The 18,682-nt window shown below is 38.6% G+C and overlaps 1 protein-coding gene across 3 annotated transcripts in view; it reads left to right on the top strand.

The window, feature by feature from the left end:
- Positions 1-18,682, top strand: part of LOC126184723 (forkhead box protein P2-like) — a 97,279-nt gene that overhangs the window by 17,458 nt on the left and 61,139 nt on the right. For all 3 annotated transcript variants that reach the window (XM_049927252.1, XM_049927250.1, XM_049927251.1), the window contains one exon: positions 11,417-11,652. In XM_049927252.1, the coding sequence (XP_049783209.1) occupies positions 11,417-11,652 (236 nt within the window). The remainder of the gene's footprint in view (positions 1-11,416; positions 11,653-18,682) is intronic.

Genomic DNA, 18,682 nt, shown 5'->3' with positions numbered 1-18,682 from the left:
TGCAGAAAATACACTACCTGTATTTAACAGATGCTGTATTAAGTTGAAGCACCTAAAGATTATGCATCAGTCATCGCCATTGGTGGTGCTGACATTTCTTAGTGTGAACCATCACAGCATCTACTAAGTGTGACTAACAACTTACTTTACAGGAGTAAGTTTTGTGGCCCATTTTTAACATAAAGTTCATAGTTGCACCATAGTCTCTCCATCTGTGTTGTATAGTTTGCTTTTGTCTTTCCCATTTATACCCAGCAGCATGAATGTTATTAGCTCCATTCTTTGTCTGGTGCCTTGCACTTATATTGAGATCCACTGAAATGTACAATGGGTGAAGGTTACAAACAATAGACTAAATAAAATTTTATTTATATTTTGGACAGGGCTTTGAGAATTATGTCAATGAGTAGACAGAAATATAAATTTGGTTGAGGTCCTCTGAATTAATTTTGTAGCACTTAATGAAGTTCAAAACGTGACAAATACCACAAAGAAGGAACATTGTTGTGGTGTCACAAGCAATAAGGCATTTGCAGATAACTCATTTTCAGCCTCTACATTAACTATTTGGCTGCAGCATAACATTTCAATTCAGTTTTTTGTGTTAATTGCTCAGCTGTTTTAAGAAATTACTGCTTTCCAGCAATAATATCACATTTAGTTGTAGTTAAGTTTAAAGTGCTGTCATGTATTTTTGACTTAGTCTTTACATTTTTCACTGTGTGATGTTGACAAGTTACTGCCCTTAGAAAGTTTGGTCACTGCATATTGAACTTGCTGCTGTACACCCTGTGACTGTACATTGAGTATATGCTATAAAATACACAAAGTGAAATAGCCTTTTATACATTGATGTTTTGAATGTTCTTTAGATAATGCTTCAGTGTGTCTGTGATTATTTGCCTCTGACTAATACCTCATATTCTACGTAATTGTTTTGGTGTTGCCATCAATGTTTATCATTTGTTACATGGTATGCACTTGTAAGTGCCAGAAATAAAATCTCTTGTGACTTGTAATGCATGTTGACAGAAACAATATAATGTTTGTAAACTTAATTGTTGTAGTATGATGGATGTAGTAGTGTTGAGTGTAAAGAAATATTGTGTATCAGGTTGATATGATTGCATTGTTGGTGCCCCTGACAGCTGTTAATTGTTTCTGGTAAATACGTTACTATTCCACTTATCATATACACCTTGCACCTAGTAAATTCAAATGAGAATTAAGGAAATGACCTGCATTTACTGTAGATAACATATACAACTCAGAAGTAGCTTCTCTAATGTGTCTTCAGTTGTGCACATTAAGATTTGATTATTTCCTGGATCAGTGTTACTTTGTTGAAGATCACTATCCTCTTGCCTAAGCATGTTTAGTACATTTATTCCTCTTGGTGAGAAAAAAGAAACTTTTACTCTGTACATGTCCATAGCAGTTGCTTACCCATCTATACCGACTTCAGTTGCTGACTTTAAAATTATGGTAGTTGAAGGTCTCGTGCCTTTGCATGCAGATTACAGTATAGAGTAAGGGTCTCTCTCTCTCTCTCTCTCTCTCTCTCTCTCTCTCTCTCTCTGTGTGTGTGTGTGTGTGTGTGTGTGTGTGTGTGTGTGTGTGTGTGTGTGTGTGTGTGTCAGACTGATGATGGAATGCCACACTGCATTACCATTGCCAATGTCCAGCAGGTGGATGCTCTCATTATTGAAGACTGGTGAGTTACGGTGGTAGCCATGACCACAGAATTCGGACTGAGTGCCGAAATTGCAACAGACATTCAGTGCTCTCCATACGCTTATGTCATTCTTTGACGAATGTCTGTTCCATGGACTACCTCAAAAAAGATTTGCATCCTTAAGGATGACCAATGATCTGCTAAGTGTCAGATATTCCTTTCTGCACTAATAACTGCAATAAACAAAATAACATTTTGCAGCCAGAGCAAGTTAATCTGTGTTTTTAATCTGCTAATCCAAATTTTTTTTTCCTCTGGATTTGCCAGTCTTGATTTATTTTCTAGCTGCTCTTCTTTCTAAAAAATTTTGTTCGTCTTCACAAGTTCATGTTTACATTAGAGCTGTGGCAGTTTTTTTCCCAGTTACCTTGTTTACATAGAGAAGTTTATGCAATTTTTCTTTCTCAGTGTACTTATTAATTATTGGAGTGCTGAATATCAACTATATTGTGAAAAATTCCACAAAACTTGATAGAGAATTAAGGCAATGGGGCTTAATGTGAAGTATAATGTCTCGTTGAGGGCAACATCCACATGCCTAGCATGTCCAGAACTGTACCAAACAGGGCAGGTGTATTCAGTATCAGAGTAACATAATGCGAGTGCGAGATGTTCTGAGTACTTTTGGTTGGGCACCACATCTGTCACTTGTGAGTTTTCTGATGATGTCATCGTGGGGGGGATACTTTTTGCTTTGTATGTAGGCAGTGCTACCTAAATGTTAGTGTATGGTCCAGTGTGACCCCAGATATTTTGGATTGTGACAGGGCTCTAGCTCCATGCTATTCCATATGACTTTTAATTTTCTGTTGGCGTCTTTGTTTCATAGATGAAAAGCACATACTTGAGTTTTAGATGGATTCCGTTTCAGGTTGTTATTTTGGTAGTATGCCGTGAGAGTGTGAAGTCCATTTGTTAGATATCTCTCTATTGTTTTGAAACCTTTGACTTGAGATATTAGTGCCACATCGTTTGCATAGATGAAGCTTTTTGTGTTAAGAGGTTGTGGCTGATTGTTGGTATAGATGTTAAACAGGGCTGGTACCAGGATGCATCCTTGAGGCAGGCTGCTTTTTGTATTCTCTATCTACTTTTCTTGCCATCTAGTTTAACGTAGAATCTGTGGTTCTGAGGGAGAGTTCCTATGAAACTGGTAAACTCATCTCTCATTAGTTGATATAGTTTGTGCAAAATGATGTCCTGCACAGTATCATAAGCTGTAAAGAGATCCACGAATACTGCTTCTGTGACCAGACCCCAATCAAAACCATCCTCAGTATTCTGTGTCAGAATGAGTATTTGTGCTGTAAAATTTGTTTCTGGTTTAAATCCGGCTAGTTGTGGAATCAGTTGTGGCTCGATGACAGCGCCGAGACGATGGAGCAACATTCTTTCGAGGATTTTATAAAGGTGGCACAAAGAGATATAGGGCAGAAGTTCTTGGATCACAAGCTGGCTTGTCGGGTTTCAGTATGTCTTTGTCCTTCTGTGGGATTTTAGGAATATGCTGTCATGATAGGCTGTTATTATAGCACTTTTGTTTCTGGATGTTGATAGGCTATCCCTATTTTTTTCTTTCTGTCTTCAGTTGTCTCGTTCAGCAGCACCTGGTGGGCAACTTCATTTGGGGTAATGTTGGGTCTTATTTTGAGGATAGTAGGGTCATTATTGAGTCATTTGAGCAATTCCAAGCTTTTCTGCTACTCTTAGACACCTCAGTACTTTCTACCATTTCAGTCCGTCAATTTTGAGAGACTTTCCCCAATTGCTGGGATAATGTCTGTCTTAATTTTACTGTATCTTTGTTGAACAGGTCTTCATCAAACAGTCTAAGGTGTTATTGCAGTTTTGACATTAATTCTTCAGTCATACCTGGAATATATGTTGTACGGCAGCCTCTGGGGATCGAAGCACGAGGGCACCTCTTCACTGCATCTAAATGGTCGTAGGAGTCTGGCATGGGTTCGATGCTTAGTATTGCCTCATTCAGAGTTTCTATATAACTCGTCCAGTTGGCCTTCTTACAATTAAACCACCTGCGGAATGGGATCATTTGTGGTTTGATGGCTGCAAACACCTGACAGCACATTGGCCTATGTTGGGTGCCGGGTACAGGTAATAATGCAGTCTTCCTACAGTGATGGGGAAATGGTGTTGCTGACGAAAAGCAGGTCGGGGTTATATCCCCATTTCCAGCGGCTCTTGTTAAGTGAAGATGGTAGCTTGCTGTTACGCAAGAGAGTTAATCTTCTGCAGTCAGCCAACTCTTAGTCCCTCCTCTCCATTTACATCATCACCCTTGTAGCCCCATATGTTACTGTGGCTGTTGAAGACACTAACAACGAAGTGGGTGTCCTGATTTTGTAAATTTACTAGTGGACTGAAGTTAAATTTTTCAGCAGAAGACTTGTAGACAAGTATTACGTAAAACTGCTCAGCTTAACTGTTAATATTGCAGTATCGTTTTCCTCTGTTAGATAAATTGAGAGCACTGATACACAGTGTCTCACAAAAATGGCAGTACCATACTGCCTGTTTGGTCTCTCAGTGGCAGTGTGCATGCCTGGTATTTTTAGTATTCATTGAGTGATATCTTTGTGTGTTTTTTGCATGCACAGTACATCACAATTCATATCTTGACACACAATTTGTCGAAGTTTTTCTTAGCTGGCTGCCAGGCCTTCAATTTTTATGGTCATTATCGTCAATTTTGGTATTGAGAAAGATCCTTCACTTTTTTTTAACGCTCATCGCAACACTTCTGTAGTCGAAAGACCAACCAGTTGAGCGTAATTTCAACCATTGCCCAGGGTATGCCCAAGTGTGTGTTAAAGTGTGAAACACTCACTGCCCTTGGAGGCTCTTTCTGTGTCCCCCATGCCTTGTTATAGGTGTCACAAATTTTCAGTGATAGTGGTGGAGGATAGCTGCTAGTAGATGCATATCTGTGCACATGGCTATATTATTCCTGCACTGCAGACAAGTTGGGATGTAGGGTTGTGTAAGTTGTAGAGAATGAAGATTAGTTGACAGCTAGGGAGGGATAGGAATGTGGTACCAGTGAGCCTGCCCTTGTACAGACGGCAGAAGTTGCATGTTGCAAACAAAATGGAGTTGTCATTTGAGATTATGGAAAATACGAATATAAATCTCGGAGAAAACACTGTGGGATAGAGCAATGGATAGATTGCTTACAGTAGAGGGGGGGAGGAGGGAACGCTTGACTTGAGGACAGGGATGGATGTGCATGTAGGACAGGGGCTAGCAGAGACTGAGTCCAGGTAGATTATGAAATTGAAGGACTTGTAATGGCAGTTCCGATCTAGGACATTCAGTGAAGCTGATGGGAGTGGGGTGGGGGTGGTGTTCCTTATGGTACAGAGATTTAGAACAGCCTATTGTTTGTTCAGAATTGCTTTAGGATTCACAGCTACAAAGGAAATAGTGGGATGAGGCTTACATGGAAGGTGCGGCTCGCATGCAGCCGTTCTCTCACCCCCCCCCCCCCCCCCCCCCACTTCACCATTACTGCTGCATTTCCTAGTTGCATTGCCCGACAGTTTCAGGTTGCTTAATCTTGAAATATAGAGATTTCTTACATTTTGGGGTTATTATGTTATCTGTTATATCTGCTGCTGCTATTGTGTGTTGTTCGTCGTGCGATACCGAGGAATCTCACAAGGGGACCTCCCCATCGCACTCCTCTCAGATTTAGTTATATGTTGGCACAGTGGATAGGCCTTGAAAAACTGAACACAGATCAATCGAGAAAACAGGAAGAAGTTGTGTGGAACTATGAAAAAAATAAGCAAAATATACGAACTGAGTAGTCCATGCACAAGATATGCAACATCAAGGATATTGTGAGCTCAGGAGGGCCGTGGTCGCATGGTTAGCGTGAGTGGCTGCAGAACGAGAGGGCCTAGGTTCAAGCCTTCCCTCGAGTGAAAAGTTTAATTTTTTGTTTTCAGACAATTATTATCTGACCGTCTGTGTCAATTATCAAAGTTCAGGCACTCACACGTCATCAACTTCGCTCTCCAAAATTCCAGTACATGTTCAGATTTGCTTGGACATATGCAGGATTTGACGGTCTACAGACGGAAAAATATGAAAATGTTAAAAACATATGATTTGACAGAGCACAGGGAAAACTGTGCGACTGTGAAACTGTTGCATTCATTTGTTGCAGTTTATGTGACAAACTGTTATGTTTTCATCACTTTTTTGGGAGTGATTATCACATCCACAAGAAAACCTAAATCGGGCAAGGTAGAAGAATCTTTTTACCCATTCGCCTAGTGTACAAGTTAGGTGGGTCGACAACATATTCCTGTCATGTGACGCAGATGCCGTCACCAGTGTCGTATAGAATATATGAGACGTGTTTTCCTGTGGAGGAATCGGTTGACCTATGACCTTGCGATCAAATGTTTTCAGTTCCCATTGGAGAGGCACGTCCTTTCGTCTACTAATCGCACGGTTTTGCGATGCGGTTGCAAAACACGGCACTAAACTTATGACAGTGAACAGAGACGTCAATGAACGAACGGACAGATCATAACTTTGCGAAAATAAAGAAAGTAAAATTTTCACTCGAGGGAAGACTTGAACCAACGACCTCTCGTTCCGCAGCTGCTCACTACAGGACCACGGCACTCCTGAGCTCACTTAATCCTTGTGTTGCCTATGTTGAACATGGACTAATCAGTTTGTATATTTTGCTTATTTTATTCATAGTTCCACACAACTTCTTTCTGTTTTCTCGATTGATCTGTGTTCAGTTTTTCAAGGCCATTCCACTGTGCCAACTTTCAACTAAATCTGACGGGGGTGCGATGGGGAGGTTCCCTTGTCAGGAGCAGCTTTGTCAAATATTGTTGAAATGTTCAACGTTGTTCTCTTGACAAGGGCATTGCCATAATAATAATTAAAAAAAATACTGTCTTTAGTGGAGACACTTGGCAACAAAGCTGTTAGGAAAGTCACCTCTGAAAACTGGATGAAAAGCATCAGTCATTCACAACGTGTCATGGTAAAGCATGGCAGGTTGAACCTGTTCAAAAAATTTTTTATAAAAACTGACACATCGTTAAATAATGACAGTTACAATGTCATATACATGGGTGACAGCGATGGAGTAATTTCAGTAAAGCTTTTTCATGGTCATTAAAAGGAAGGTGCCCATGTGGAATTGGCTGAATGTTTGGTGTTCGTAGTGTGGTGGGTGGAAGTAACAGCACGGCAGAATTATATTTTCATAATTTTTATTAATAATGGTGTTATCAGCAACTGGGTCAAAATAAAGTTAACCTCAGGAACTCGTTCCATATGATAAGAAATAAACCTCAGTGTTTGCATTATAATTGTTTAAATACTAAGATAGTATATGTTGTCGTCCCTACCATTCCTTCTTCAAAACTGAAAATTTTCTTATCTTTAATTAACAAGCTCAGTTTTTTTTTTGTTACAAATAAGTAGAAAGTTTGACCTGAAAAAGTAGTAACAGGGTAATTATAAACCCAGTGCTTTGTTTTTTGACATGTGAGCACAGCAATATGCATCACATTTAACTCAAATTATCCCCTTTTAGATATCTCCGACAGATTTCCAATTAGGAACACATGAAAAATCATAACATTGTCAGGAAAAGCATTTTGACGAACTTTCTGTCTCCCATTTAACATGGATATACATAGTATTTAATAAGCAATTCAAAATATCAACAAAGTTTTCAACTAAACATAGCACACAGTGAGTTGAGTAATTTTCAGTGTGGTTAATGCCAATTGAATTTTTGTTTACAAATGTATTGTAGGACTGTTATGCTATAATTCAGTTATTTTTCTCCCCACAGCATTTGAGTGTACGTAATATTATATGTTGCAACGGTTTGCTGTGAAATGTGTTCAAGAAAGTGTTAAATGTGAAGTCCACTTTGCCATTGTGTGATGTCTACATACTGTAGTCATATTGTTAGGATTACAGGGTGTCAACAGTCTTAGAGTTTTATTTTTCTCAAATTCTTCCCCTTCATTGTAAGGAGGAATTATCGCAAACTGTATCCAGGGTTATATAAGATAACAATTTTTAGAAGCCCTCAAATGCACTTAGAAACATATAATTCCATTTAATGAAATCACTGACTAAGTACATAAAGAATTTGCTGATATTAAGTGTAAATAGGAGTAATACTGTTTCATTTTTATACTACCGTTTTTCAGTGTGTCAAAACCAATTATGATGATGTCTGTTCCATTTAGAACTAATGTCTTCAACACTATTTATTTCTATTTTCAATCAACTTCTCATTTACAGTAGTGTGGTATTATTAATTATTATTCTTGTTAGAACAATTCTAGGAACATTAAATGAATGCTCTTGCAATTAGTCAGTGCCAGCGCAACAGTTTTTTTCCTTCTCGAATGGGCAAGGGCGTATATTTTTTTGCCATAGTCAGACAATCTACTTATCTCTTGGGGGGAAAGTCACATTTAACGATGGTAGTTCCAAGAGAGGACATCCCACATATACTTTGCTAGCCGAGTTGCTCCTTCTTCCATGCAGTTCATATAAAAATCAGCATCTGAGGTCATCATAGACTTGATCTTTGACCGTAATGTTCTCACACAACGAATGACTTTGTCCACAAGTGAGGCTAGTTATATAGCATATTTATTGGACTTAACAAACTGGTAAAATAGCACATACAGCACAGAAGATTACTTTTCATGAAAGCCTAGGTTAAATTGCTGTTATTGTTTATACTTGGCTCTTGTATATAACAATTAGATCTCACCAGTTATGAAAAATCTTAATACTTTGAGTACTTGTGAGAATTTTCTGGTGCAACAAAGTATTATACTTCATGTTCTGCATTACTTCTTGGAGTCTGTGATGCTTTTAAGGAAATTAAATTTAACAGAGATCTTCAGCACTAAATTTTTCTGTGTTAAGATCGGGAAGTGAAGTAGCTAGTTACTTTTGTAAGCTCTATGCTCTAATAACTACACTGATGAGCCAGAACAGCATGACCACCTCTCTAATACCCGGTACGTCCAACTTCGCCACGGGTACCATGGGCAACGTGGTGTGGTGTGGTAGCAGTGAGGCCTTGGTATGCCCCTGGAGGGAATTGGCAACACATCTGCTCACATAAGTCAACCAATTCTCACAAATTCTGGGATGGGGTGGGTAATGAGCTCTAATACCATGTTCAGTCACATTCCAGATGTGCTCAATCGGGTTCTGATCTGGCGGTTTGGGGGGAGGAGGGGGGGGGCAGCACTTCAATTATAACTTGCCACTGTGTTCGTCGGACCACTCCATCACGCTCCTGGCATTGTGACATAGCGCATTATCTTTCGATAAAGCCACTCCCATCAGGGAAATTTGATCGTCATGAAGGAGTGTACAGTACTCCTTAGCCGTCATGGTGCCTTGTACAAGCCCAACTGGACCCATGGATTTCCACATGAATGTTCCCCAGAGCATACCGTATTTACTCAAATTTAAGCCGCACCTGAAATCTGAGACTCGAAATGCAAGGGGAGAGAAAAGTTTTAGGCCGCACCTCCAAGTCGAAACAAAGTTGGTCCATTGTAATATGAGACACAATTTAGGTCGAATTAATGACGATACAGGTACAGTAGCTTGGTTCGAGTCATAAGCTTAGCAGTTAAGCTTTACCAGGTAGCCATTGCTATGCGTCAGGCACTCTGTCCGTATTTATACGGGTACCCTTCCTTTTAACGCGCTTTGTCTGGCTTGAATTGATTGCTTATTTTTCTTTGATCTGATAAGTGCCATTCTCTTTGTTATAGGTGTTTACGTCACTCTTAGCTGAAAATGCATTATTGTACTGTGTCGTGCATTGTTTGTTGCATTCTGATGATGAGTGTTTACGGCCCGTCGCCGCTCGTGGCATACCTTGCTTTTGTGCACACTACCGCTGCTTACAATTAACAAAAAAAAAAAAAAAAGAGGAATCATCTTATTAGCGAAACAATGGCAAGAGACTGCTATTTGTTGTTACTTACACTGCTGCTTTCTTTGATAATGATCAACAAGATCCAAATAATAGACTGTGTGATAGATGATGTTCAGAACAAGAGTTTAGCGAAAATTTTTCTCAGTTTGAAAATCTTTGCAGTAGCCTCTTTAGTACATTACATTCTGCACAGAAATTAGTCATCTTAGATTTAAAAATCTAGTCAATTGCCGTGCTTTATTTGTGACTGTATCAGTATTAGGCATAAGAATAATATAAATATAACATGACAAGATATGTATATTCTTCCGCGTTTGCTGTTGTCTCACTCTAGTTTCGTAGTTTTGTTAGGCTGACAGGATTTAAATGAGATAGCAGCAAACACGAAAGAATACATGGCAAAATGTTTATATTCGTATTATTCTTATGGTGAAGAGAATACTGCATGTGATTCACAATTCATAAAAGTTCCTATTAGCAACCATCTCTTCTCACAGGTAGAAAAAAATTCAGAACGTAGAGTTGGCCATATTGACAAACATCCCAAGCAGTCTTGCCAGTCGGATTTTCGTAGTGCATTGAAATGCTGCTACATTCGAAGATGAACAATACAGAATTTGTATTTACTTCGTTGGATAATGTATGAAAATGCAGTGGTCGAAACTCGGGGCGGAGAAAAAAAGCTCGTCTTACACCCTTCTTCTTCTTTTTTTACTGACGCAGAGGTTTTGGTGCCAGTATTTATCTTTATGTCTGCAAAGCGTGCCTGTGTAGCGCTAAATACATTTGACGGCAGAAGTTAGTTGTGGCAGCATCTACCAAAATTTTTCAGAACTTCCGCTTACTTTGCACTCGATTCTAAGCCGCAGGCAGTTGTTTGGATTACAAAAACCGGAGAAAAAGTGTGGCTTCAATTCAAGTAAACACGGTAATGGAGCCACCATCAGCAGCTTGTCTCTGTCCAGCAGTACAGGTGTCAAATAGATGTTCCTCTGGTAGATGAAGGATTTGTACCCTCCCATTGGCATGATGAAAAAGGTATCAGGTTTCACAGACCCTGCAACACTCTGCCACGGCGCCATTTTCCCGTGCCAATGGTCGTGTGCCCATTTCAGCCGTAGTGCCAGTGTCACGGTGTTAACGCTGGCGCATGCATGGTTCGTCGCCTGCGGAGGCCCATCGTTACTCATGTGCGACTTGGTTGTGGCTAAAATAAGACTAAAACAGTGTTTCAGTATTAAACAAGTTTCTGTCAAAACTAAAGCTTGTAGGAGGAGTTTAATGCGCACACCCTGTTGAAATAAACAGACATGACTTAACATTATTTAATGTGTAATTAAAAAGTTAAAACAAGTATTGTGCTTGGGGCTCAATATCCACGGAAACTAATTTTTGGAAAAGAAGTCGAATTTTGAGTTGGTTTTTTTTTTTTTTTTTTTTTTTTTTTTTTTTTTTTTTTTTTTTTTTTTTTTTTGGGGGGGGGGCTATATTGAGAGGAGCACCTTTCTGTATTACATTATTTTGTAGTTCCCCATCCTCACCCCAATAAGACTGCTGACAGCCAGTGTAACGTGCCTTTTTAAACAGTTATTGTATAATGTACAAGCTATTTTAGCTCTGCAATTTTTGGTTTGTCTGCTATATCACTAAATGTCAGCTTTTGTAATCTGTATGAAACTTGTTACTTTCAGTGAACATTTTCCGTACTTCAAAACGGCACCAAATGGATGGAAGAACTCTGTACGGCACAACTTAAGCCTGAATAAATGTTTTGAGAAAATTGATAAACCATCAGGAAATGGAAGTCAACAACGTAAAGGTTGTCTTTGGGCAATGAATCCAGCTAAAATTGCCAAAATGGATGAAGAAGTTCAAAAATGGTCCAAGAAGGATCCAATGGCCATTAAAAATGCAATGATTTGTCCAGGTACTGAAACATTGGGACTTCTTTTACTAGATAATTATTGGTGTTAAATGTAAAAACACACACAAACTAGAGTAAATTTTTGCCCATATCACTGAGTGAAATTGTAAATGTGGTTTTTCAATAGTTCTTTGATAGTATTCTGTTCAGCTTTGCTGTAAGAATATGCTATGTGCAATTGTCAAACCTCTGTCGAGCCATTGGAGCTTGCTATATTTTCCTAAATGATTGAAGGAGAATGTGGTGAGAGTTCGTTTGAAAAGGCCACAGCCAATTTCTTTCCCCAATGTTCTCAAAGCTGTGCTCGATCTCTAATGACCTCATGGTTGACAGGGTGCTAAACCCCAATCCTACTTTAGTAGTGTGTAAGCTTTTTGAGAAGGAGAATAAAGTTCTATTTATATTATATAATTATGTGTTTTGTCAAGAGCTGCAAAGCACTCATTAATAGCAACTTGCACTTTCTAATTTGATGCAAATATCTTCATGTGAAAGCAAATTTTCAATTTGGTAGCAAAATTGCTTGGAGCTAAATATTAAAAATATATAACTGCCAAGAGACACATTAAAAGTTTAGTTAATGCACATTAGCCATTGTCAGTTCTGTAGTGTGAGATAGTGTATTTACTTACTGAAAGAGCATTTTTTTTGTGTGCTAGTATTGGCCACATTTTGTTCAAAAAGGGTGTATACGACCCGGGAGGTCCGGGAAAAACCCGGGAATTTTTTCATCCGGGAGAATACCGGTAACAACCCGGGATATTTTTAGAATTCCGGGAATTTTTCATTGTTTTAGTTTTCAGTTAAATTTTTGTAATTTTGACTGGTAAAAACAGATACTCTAACAAAGGATATTATTGTATCTCGCTACTGCAGAATAATATTTCAACAATAAAACATAAAACGAGAGAAAAAAACGAAAATAACTTAAATTGCAAAGGAAATGCGCCATATACTACAAATGACACACAGTGCTCATGCAAGCATCTGCCAACAGCAAAATGTGTCGAAGGGTTTTATATTAGATTCGTTTTAGCAGTTACGAGCGGGCTCATATGCATTCGCAGTTGAGTCGCATTTGAGAAGTAGATTCTCCTGCTTCTGGCTACAGGAATGTGGCTGTTGGCTGTGCAAGCAGTCGCAGCAAGCAGCTAGGTGCTACCGGGTTAAGGGGGCACCAAATTCGTATTCTTGAGGAAAAAAAGTTTTTCACAAAGCGCCTAGCATCCAGCGCACGTTTGTCTATCGATTATTCATATGATTTCGAAACACTTCCCTGTAGGTTTTTGAACACATTTTAAGTTGATTTCTGAATGAATGAATCATAAGTTAACTTTCAGCAGACAAAAGGGGACGGGGCTATACGAGCTGAGGGAGTAAAGCCGAACGGATGAATTCCAATCGCTGTCTGATTATGTGGTTGATTGGGTTTACGAATGATCAGCATTGTTATAATTACTAGCGAAATCCATAGATTCAGACTACCAGAATGGAAATAAACGACTGACAGAAATGACAGGTAAGAAAGATTACGATCTTCTCGGTGTATCCAAGAAAATGAAATTTTGACAGAAAATTTTTGGCCGGATCACTACACTAGTAAGGACCAGTAGCACAGTCCTCGGCTAGAAGTGGCGTAACTTCTATTCTGGAAGTAACGCAGAAAACTTGTTGTTCGAACACGTAATACCGTAACGCCTAACCGGAAAATAAACGCGGGTAACTAAACCTGTGATTCTGGCAGGGTTAGTGAAGTTAATCGGTGAACAAATTTTGACAGTGGCAGGAATAGCTACAGAATTGGGTGATGACAAGATTGTTAGAATGAGGAAGGAGAAGAAACAGGGACATCACACAAATTATGGAAGAATAAGACAATTCCAAATTTATATAAAAATTTCGTAATACCACTTTTCGATCTCATGCTTGAGAAACTGATGCATATGAATGAAATGTGAAACTATTTCCTAACATAAAGCTTTTTGCTTGTAGTAGGCCTAATAGGCATTTGTTATTGGAACTTCGTGGATTATATTCTGTTGTGTTATAAAAATGGCCATTTGTGCCAAAACAGTCTTGTTTATTTGGAGTGTTGCCGGCTGGTGTGGTGCGGTTCTAAGCGCTTCAGTTTGGAACCGCGTGACCGCTACGGTCGCAGGTTCGAATCCTGCCTCGGGCATGGATGTGTGTGATGTCCTTAGGTTAGTTAGGTTTAAGTAGTTCTAAGTTCTAGGGGACTGATGACCTCAGAAGTTAAGTCCCATAGTGCTCAGAGCCCTTTGAACCATTTTTTATTTGGTATGTTACAAAATTGCTCCCATATTAGAAAGGCCTATTTTGTTTTATCTAGCAGACAGTGACAAAATAGACATAATCAGATCGAGAAACCACATCAGTCTTGGGTATTATTTGTATTAACAGCTTTTTCAGTATTAGATAATGACATTTCGATTTTTCATGTAGCGAAATGTTTGATGAACTTTGATGCAGAAAGGAAAGCACGCCATGTAAAGCTGTAGCAAGATTAGAGAGAAAAAAATGCTAGGAGCTAAGGTTTGAAGAAATGTGTAATTTCTTGCTTATCTCTTGTCAGTATTGGTTTTAATTTTATGTCACACAAAAGAGCAAGTTATTAACTAATAGGCAATAAAGAGTTCAGACTTTCTGAAGAGTTCTTGTTCTCTCAATTACAAATAATTCCATCCGCTATTAATTGTGAGTTTATTATTTTAAGAGGGGCAGGCTATCAACCGGCCGACTGGGAGGAGGAGAGGCACCACAGGACATTTAAATGTCCACTCTCCTGAATATAGTTTGGATGTGCGGTAGAAAAATGCTTCATGAAGAGGTGTGGCACTGCATTTTGGCATACTTAAGACCAAATAATATGTCTTACATTTCCTCGAATACATATGTTTTATGTTTCAGGCTTCTCAGAAAGATGTGCGCTACAAGATGAACAATTTTGAAAAATCGATATTACTCCACATGACCCGTGTTTACATTAAATTATTTTGCTGTTTCCCCTTCGTTTACTCTCATGTCAAATGAAAACAAAACGGATATCTGTGGTCGGGAGCTATCAAGTGAATTAAAATACATTCACATAATTACGGATGGCTAAAATATGTCTTTAGTTTCAGATTTTATTTTATTTCCACCTTTCTGACGGTCGAGCGTTAATCGCCTTGCAGAACACTGAAGTTATTTTTGTCTGTTTGCGAAAGAAATTTTACTTATGTTAACCTTTTCCGCAGAGGCAGTCAGTGTATTTGAAACGAAATGTTTAATTCCACAGTACTGGCTAGTTTCAACTGTTCGCTGCATTTCAAGTGTACGTTTCCATTTTCTAGCATGTATGGCATTATGCCATAATAAAGAACCGAACATGATATAATACAGTACTGGTGCTCCAAGAAAATGTACATCCCCAAAACCACACTGAAAAGCTTAATATCAGCTCGAGGCCTACTTCATTGGGAATCTGGACATACGAATGTGCACTTTTTAATATGGTTCACGAAATTCCGATGCTCTTGCACTATCCTCTGATGTCTTGTTTCTTTTATGACATAATGTATGATCTTTCAATGTTTTATACGTATGTTCATAGGGGCTTCGTACATCATGATAGCTACCCAAGCACAGTGTTGCCTGTTATCTGCACTCTCTGGCAACTGCTGTAACAAACCTATTTCTAACAGGTCGCGGGAAAATATTACAAATAGTGGTTTGAAAAGCGTTACTTTCAAAGTAAATATCATTTTACGTAAGTTGAACTACATCGGAGAATGTACCATGAATTTATTAAATCACAGAGCGTTTGACTCTCATTTAAAAATCAACTCTTCGATGACGAGCCATTTAGAAGAATTTCGAACCCTGAATAGACGTGCCAACTCTCCCGATTTAAGCGGGAGACTCCAGATTTTTCCTTCTTCCTCCTGATCTCCCGACAGTGAAGACCAATCTTCCAATTTTCAGAGCAGTTTCAATACTTTCCTTACTATTTGAAAATCCTGCGCCTTAGATACATTGGTGGATGGCAAGGTATGGGTGCTACTTGTCTATGTTAACTTGGTAGATTCAAAAAGGCAAGTGCTTTGAGCAGAAATTTAGTTCAGAGTTTTTGAAGAAGGCTAAGTCAGCTACAGGTGTGCTGAATAAGTAACTACCATAATCAGACAAATTCAGACTGATAAACTATTCAAATTATTTGCTAAGCCTAACATGTACATCCTGTATAAAATTGATTTAAATTTGGGAAAGATGTCTTGCGGATATAAGATGCCATGCAAATATGGGTTGCGTTATGAAATGAAAACGTGTGATCATATAACAGTGATTTATTCATGCAAAAACTGTGCTAATGTAAAAACAGAAATCTAATATACGTTAATTTGTTTCCGCGGATCGTAATTTCGAACTGTAGTTCTCGTGAGAGTGCTTCATTAGAATGTGTGTGAATCCAAAGAAACCTGCAGAGCTCATCATTCATATTGTTCAGCATGTTGCATGATAAATTAGACAGTCCGAAGGCTCAGGTATGTCCATTATTTAGTATTTACATGTAAACGATAAAGCAAATGTAATTGAATTGTTAAAGTTATTGAATTATTGCAACTTTAATTGTCAGGGATGTGTTGTAATTCACAATAGAACACTGCTAAAATTCTCCCGATTTTTCACTTTTGAAAGTTGGCATGTCTGCCTGAAGATTAGACATTTATCTCATTATTAAAAATTTTACTGGCACATTTGTGTGATATATCTTAAAGTGTAACACGCGCAAAAAAGATCAACCGTATATGTGAAAGCTTAGCTTCTCTTGCAGCTTGAGAACAATATTATATGTGAAAGCTTTGTTTTTCTTGTAGCAACACTATGTATATTAATTTAAACTATTAACTTTCCCTGTTTGTGTGTTCGTGCTACTTAACAGTGATGTTGCTGCTGGCTGACTACATCACGTGTCGTATGTTCCAAATATCCGCTGTCATCGGCTGGTGAGATCACGTGACATGAGCTACGAACGGCTTACAAAAGCGCATAGAAGTTTCGTTTTCTAAAGTACCGGGAAATTGTACGCCCATGTATAAAACCATAACCATTTAAAGGATTGATAAGGGAAAATATACTGTCACCCAGGAGAAAGTGTATTTTTATCTGGGAAATCCAGGAATTTTTTTTCCTTGTCCACATATACACCCTGTCAACTCATGCTGTAGATACTCAAACAACAAAGCTTAACATATTCTGGTCATCTGAGGTATGGTGATTTTGCTAAGGAAATTGTGGTCATCACTTAACCAGTTGACAATACTAATTATCTTTCAGGGAACTCTCTCTGACCTCAGTATATTGTTTTGATTGCCTTTTGTTTCAAATCGTGGGTGCAGAATTCATCCAATTACAGATCTGTGCAGAAAGCCCTGCAGATTGTGATTAAACATTGCAGAAATTGCTTTGTAACAATTGCACACAACCTTTCTATTTCTAATTGTATCTAAAGGAAGGTGAAGCACTTGCAGTCTTGAGTATTTCATATACCGTATTTACCTGAATGTAAGACAATTTCCATTTTCTTAAGAGGCTCCTTGAGGAAATTTTAATTTGTACATGTTTTGACTAATCAGAATTGCAAAAACTGTTTTATTGACAGAAAGTTAGTAAATGTGCATGCTAAACTTACACTATTTTTTGTTTGTCTACATTTTGATGATGATGATGATGATGATGATGATGATGATGATGATGATGATCATCCATCCATCCATCCATCCATCATCACTGCTATCACTATCTGGACAGTAGTTTCAACTAATGAGAGGCAAGAAAGAAGGCAATGTATTTCTACATACGAGGAACAGTGAAATTTATAATCTTGGGTGGTTATTTTGGGACCTTAGAACACAACTGTTTTGCCCATATACATAACTGATTTTGCATTTATATTGACGTGAGAATGTGATAGTATCTCTTTGTCTCTTGCTTACAAGCATATCATCTGCCTGCTCCTCTTTAATTGGCTGCATGGAACCAATAGCTGACACACCTGCTTTTGTTTCCTTCATACCTCATGACAAACATTGACAACTTTGCTACATGAAACACACAAGAATGCAACTGGCCCCTGTCTAGACTTTTACCATCTCCTGCAGAAATGTATACTATTGCTGAGTATTTGGGCAATTTTAAAGTCAGTTCAAATCTGATTACAAATGGATTCAGGCAAACTGCAGTTTAAACATGGTAGATTTTCTTAAGAGAGTCTAGATGCATGGTATACATTTCCATGGTTGGGAGCATGACAAAATTGCTGCCCACTCACCACTTCCATCTCCACATTTGTCCTAATTCTCAGCCAAGCTGGTGTCGTTGTTTCCCCTCCAGCCTTCCCAGATTCTTCAAAATAAATCTGCACGTGACCTTGGTTGCCAAACTTAACCTGTAGCTATAAGATGACTTTTATATTAATCTTTAACACAAAGTAAAAACATTGACCTGAGTAGCAACAGCTTAAGCTGTGAATGTAGGACAGTTGGAAAATATGGTATTTTCAGTTGGTAGGCTTGCATTATGTAAATTTCTCCCATTATCTTTCTTGTGGTGATCAACTGAGCAATCAGATCAATTTTAATCAGCATTGTTTCTTCAATCATCATTTTTCAGTAGCCCAAAACTAAATGTTCTTCAGTGCTGGTACAGATTCCCCATGAAATTGTTCCACCTCAGTTTTTCTACCTCTCCAGAATTGTACCCGCTCTGGTGAAAATGTTCAACGACATGAAATTTGTTTTCTCGTGTTAATGGCCTTGCCGTAGTGATAACACTGGTTCCTGTCAGATTACCGAAGTTAAATGCTGTCAGGCTTGGCCTACACTTATTGGGTCACCGTCTGGGTCTGCCAAGAACTGTTGGCAAGCAGGGTGCACTAAGCCCTTGTGAGGCCAGTTGAGGAGCTACTTCATTGAGAAGTAACAATACCAGTCACAGAAACTGACAATGGCTGGCAGAACACTTTGCTGACCAC

Source organism: Schistocerca cancellata, chromosome 4 (genome assembly GCF_023864275.1).
Source record: "Schistocerca cancellata isolate TAMUIC-IGC-003103 chromosome 4, iqSchCanc2.1, whole genome shotgun sequence".
In the NCBI taxonomy this organism is placed as follows: domain Eukaryota; kingdom Metazoa; phylum Arthropoda; class Insecta; order Orthoptera; family Acrididae; genus Schistocerca; species Schistocerca cancellata.
The sequence above is the reverse complement of the archived record's forward strand: the minus strand, read 5'-3'. Positions and strand labels throughout refer to the sequence as shown.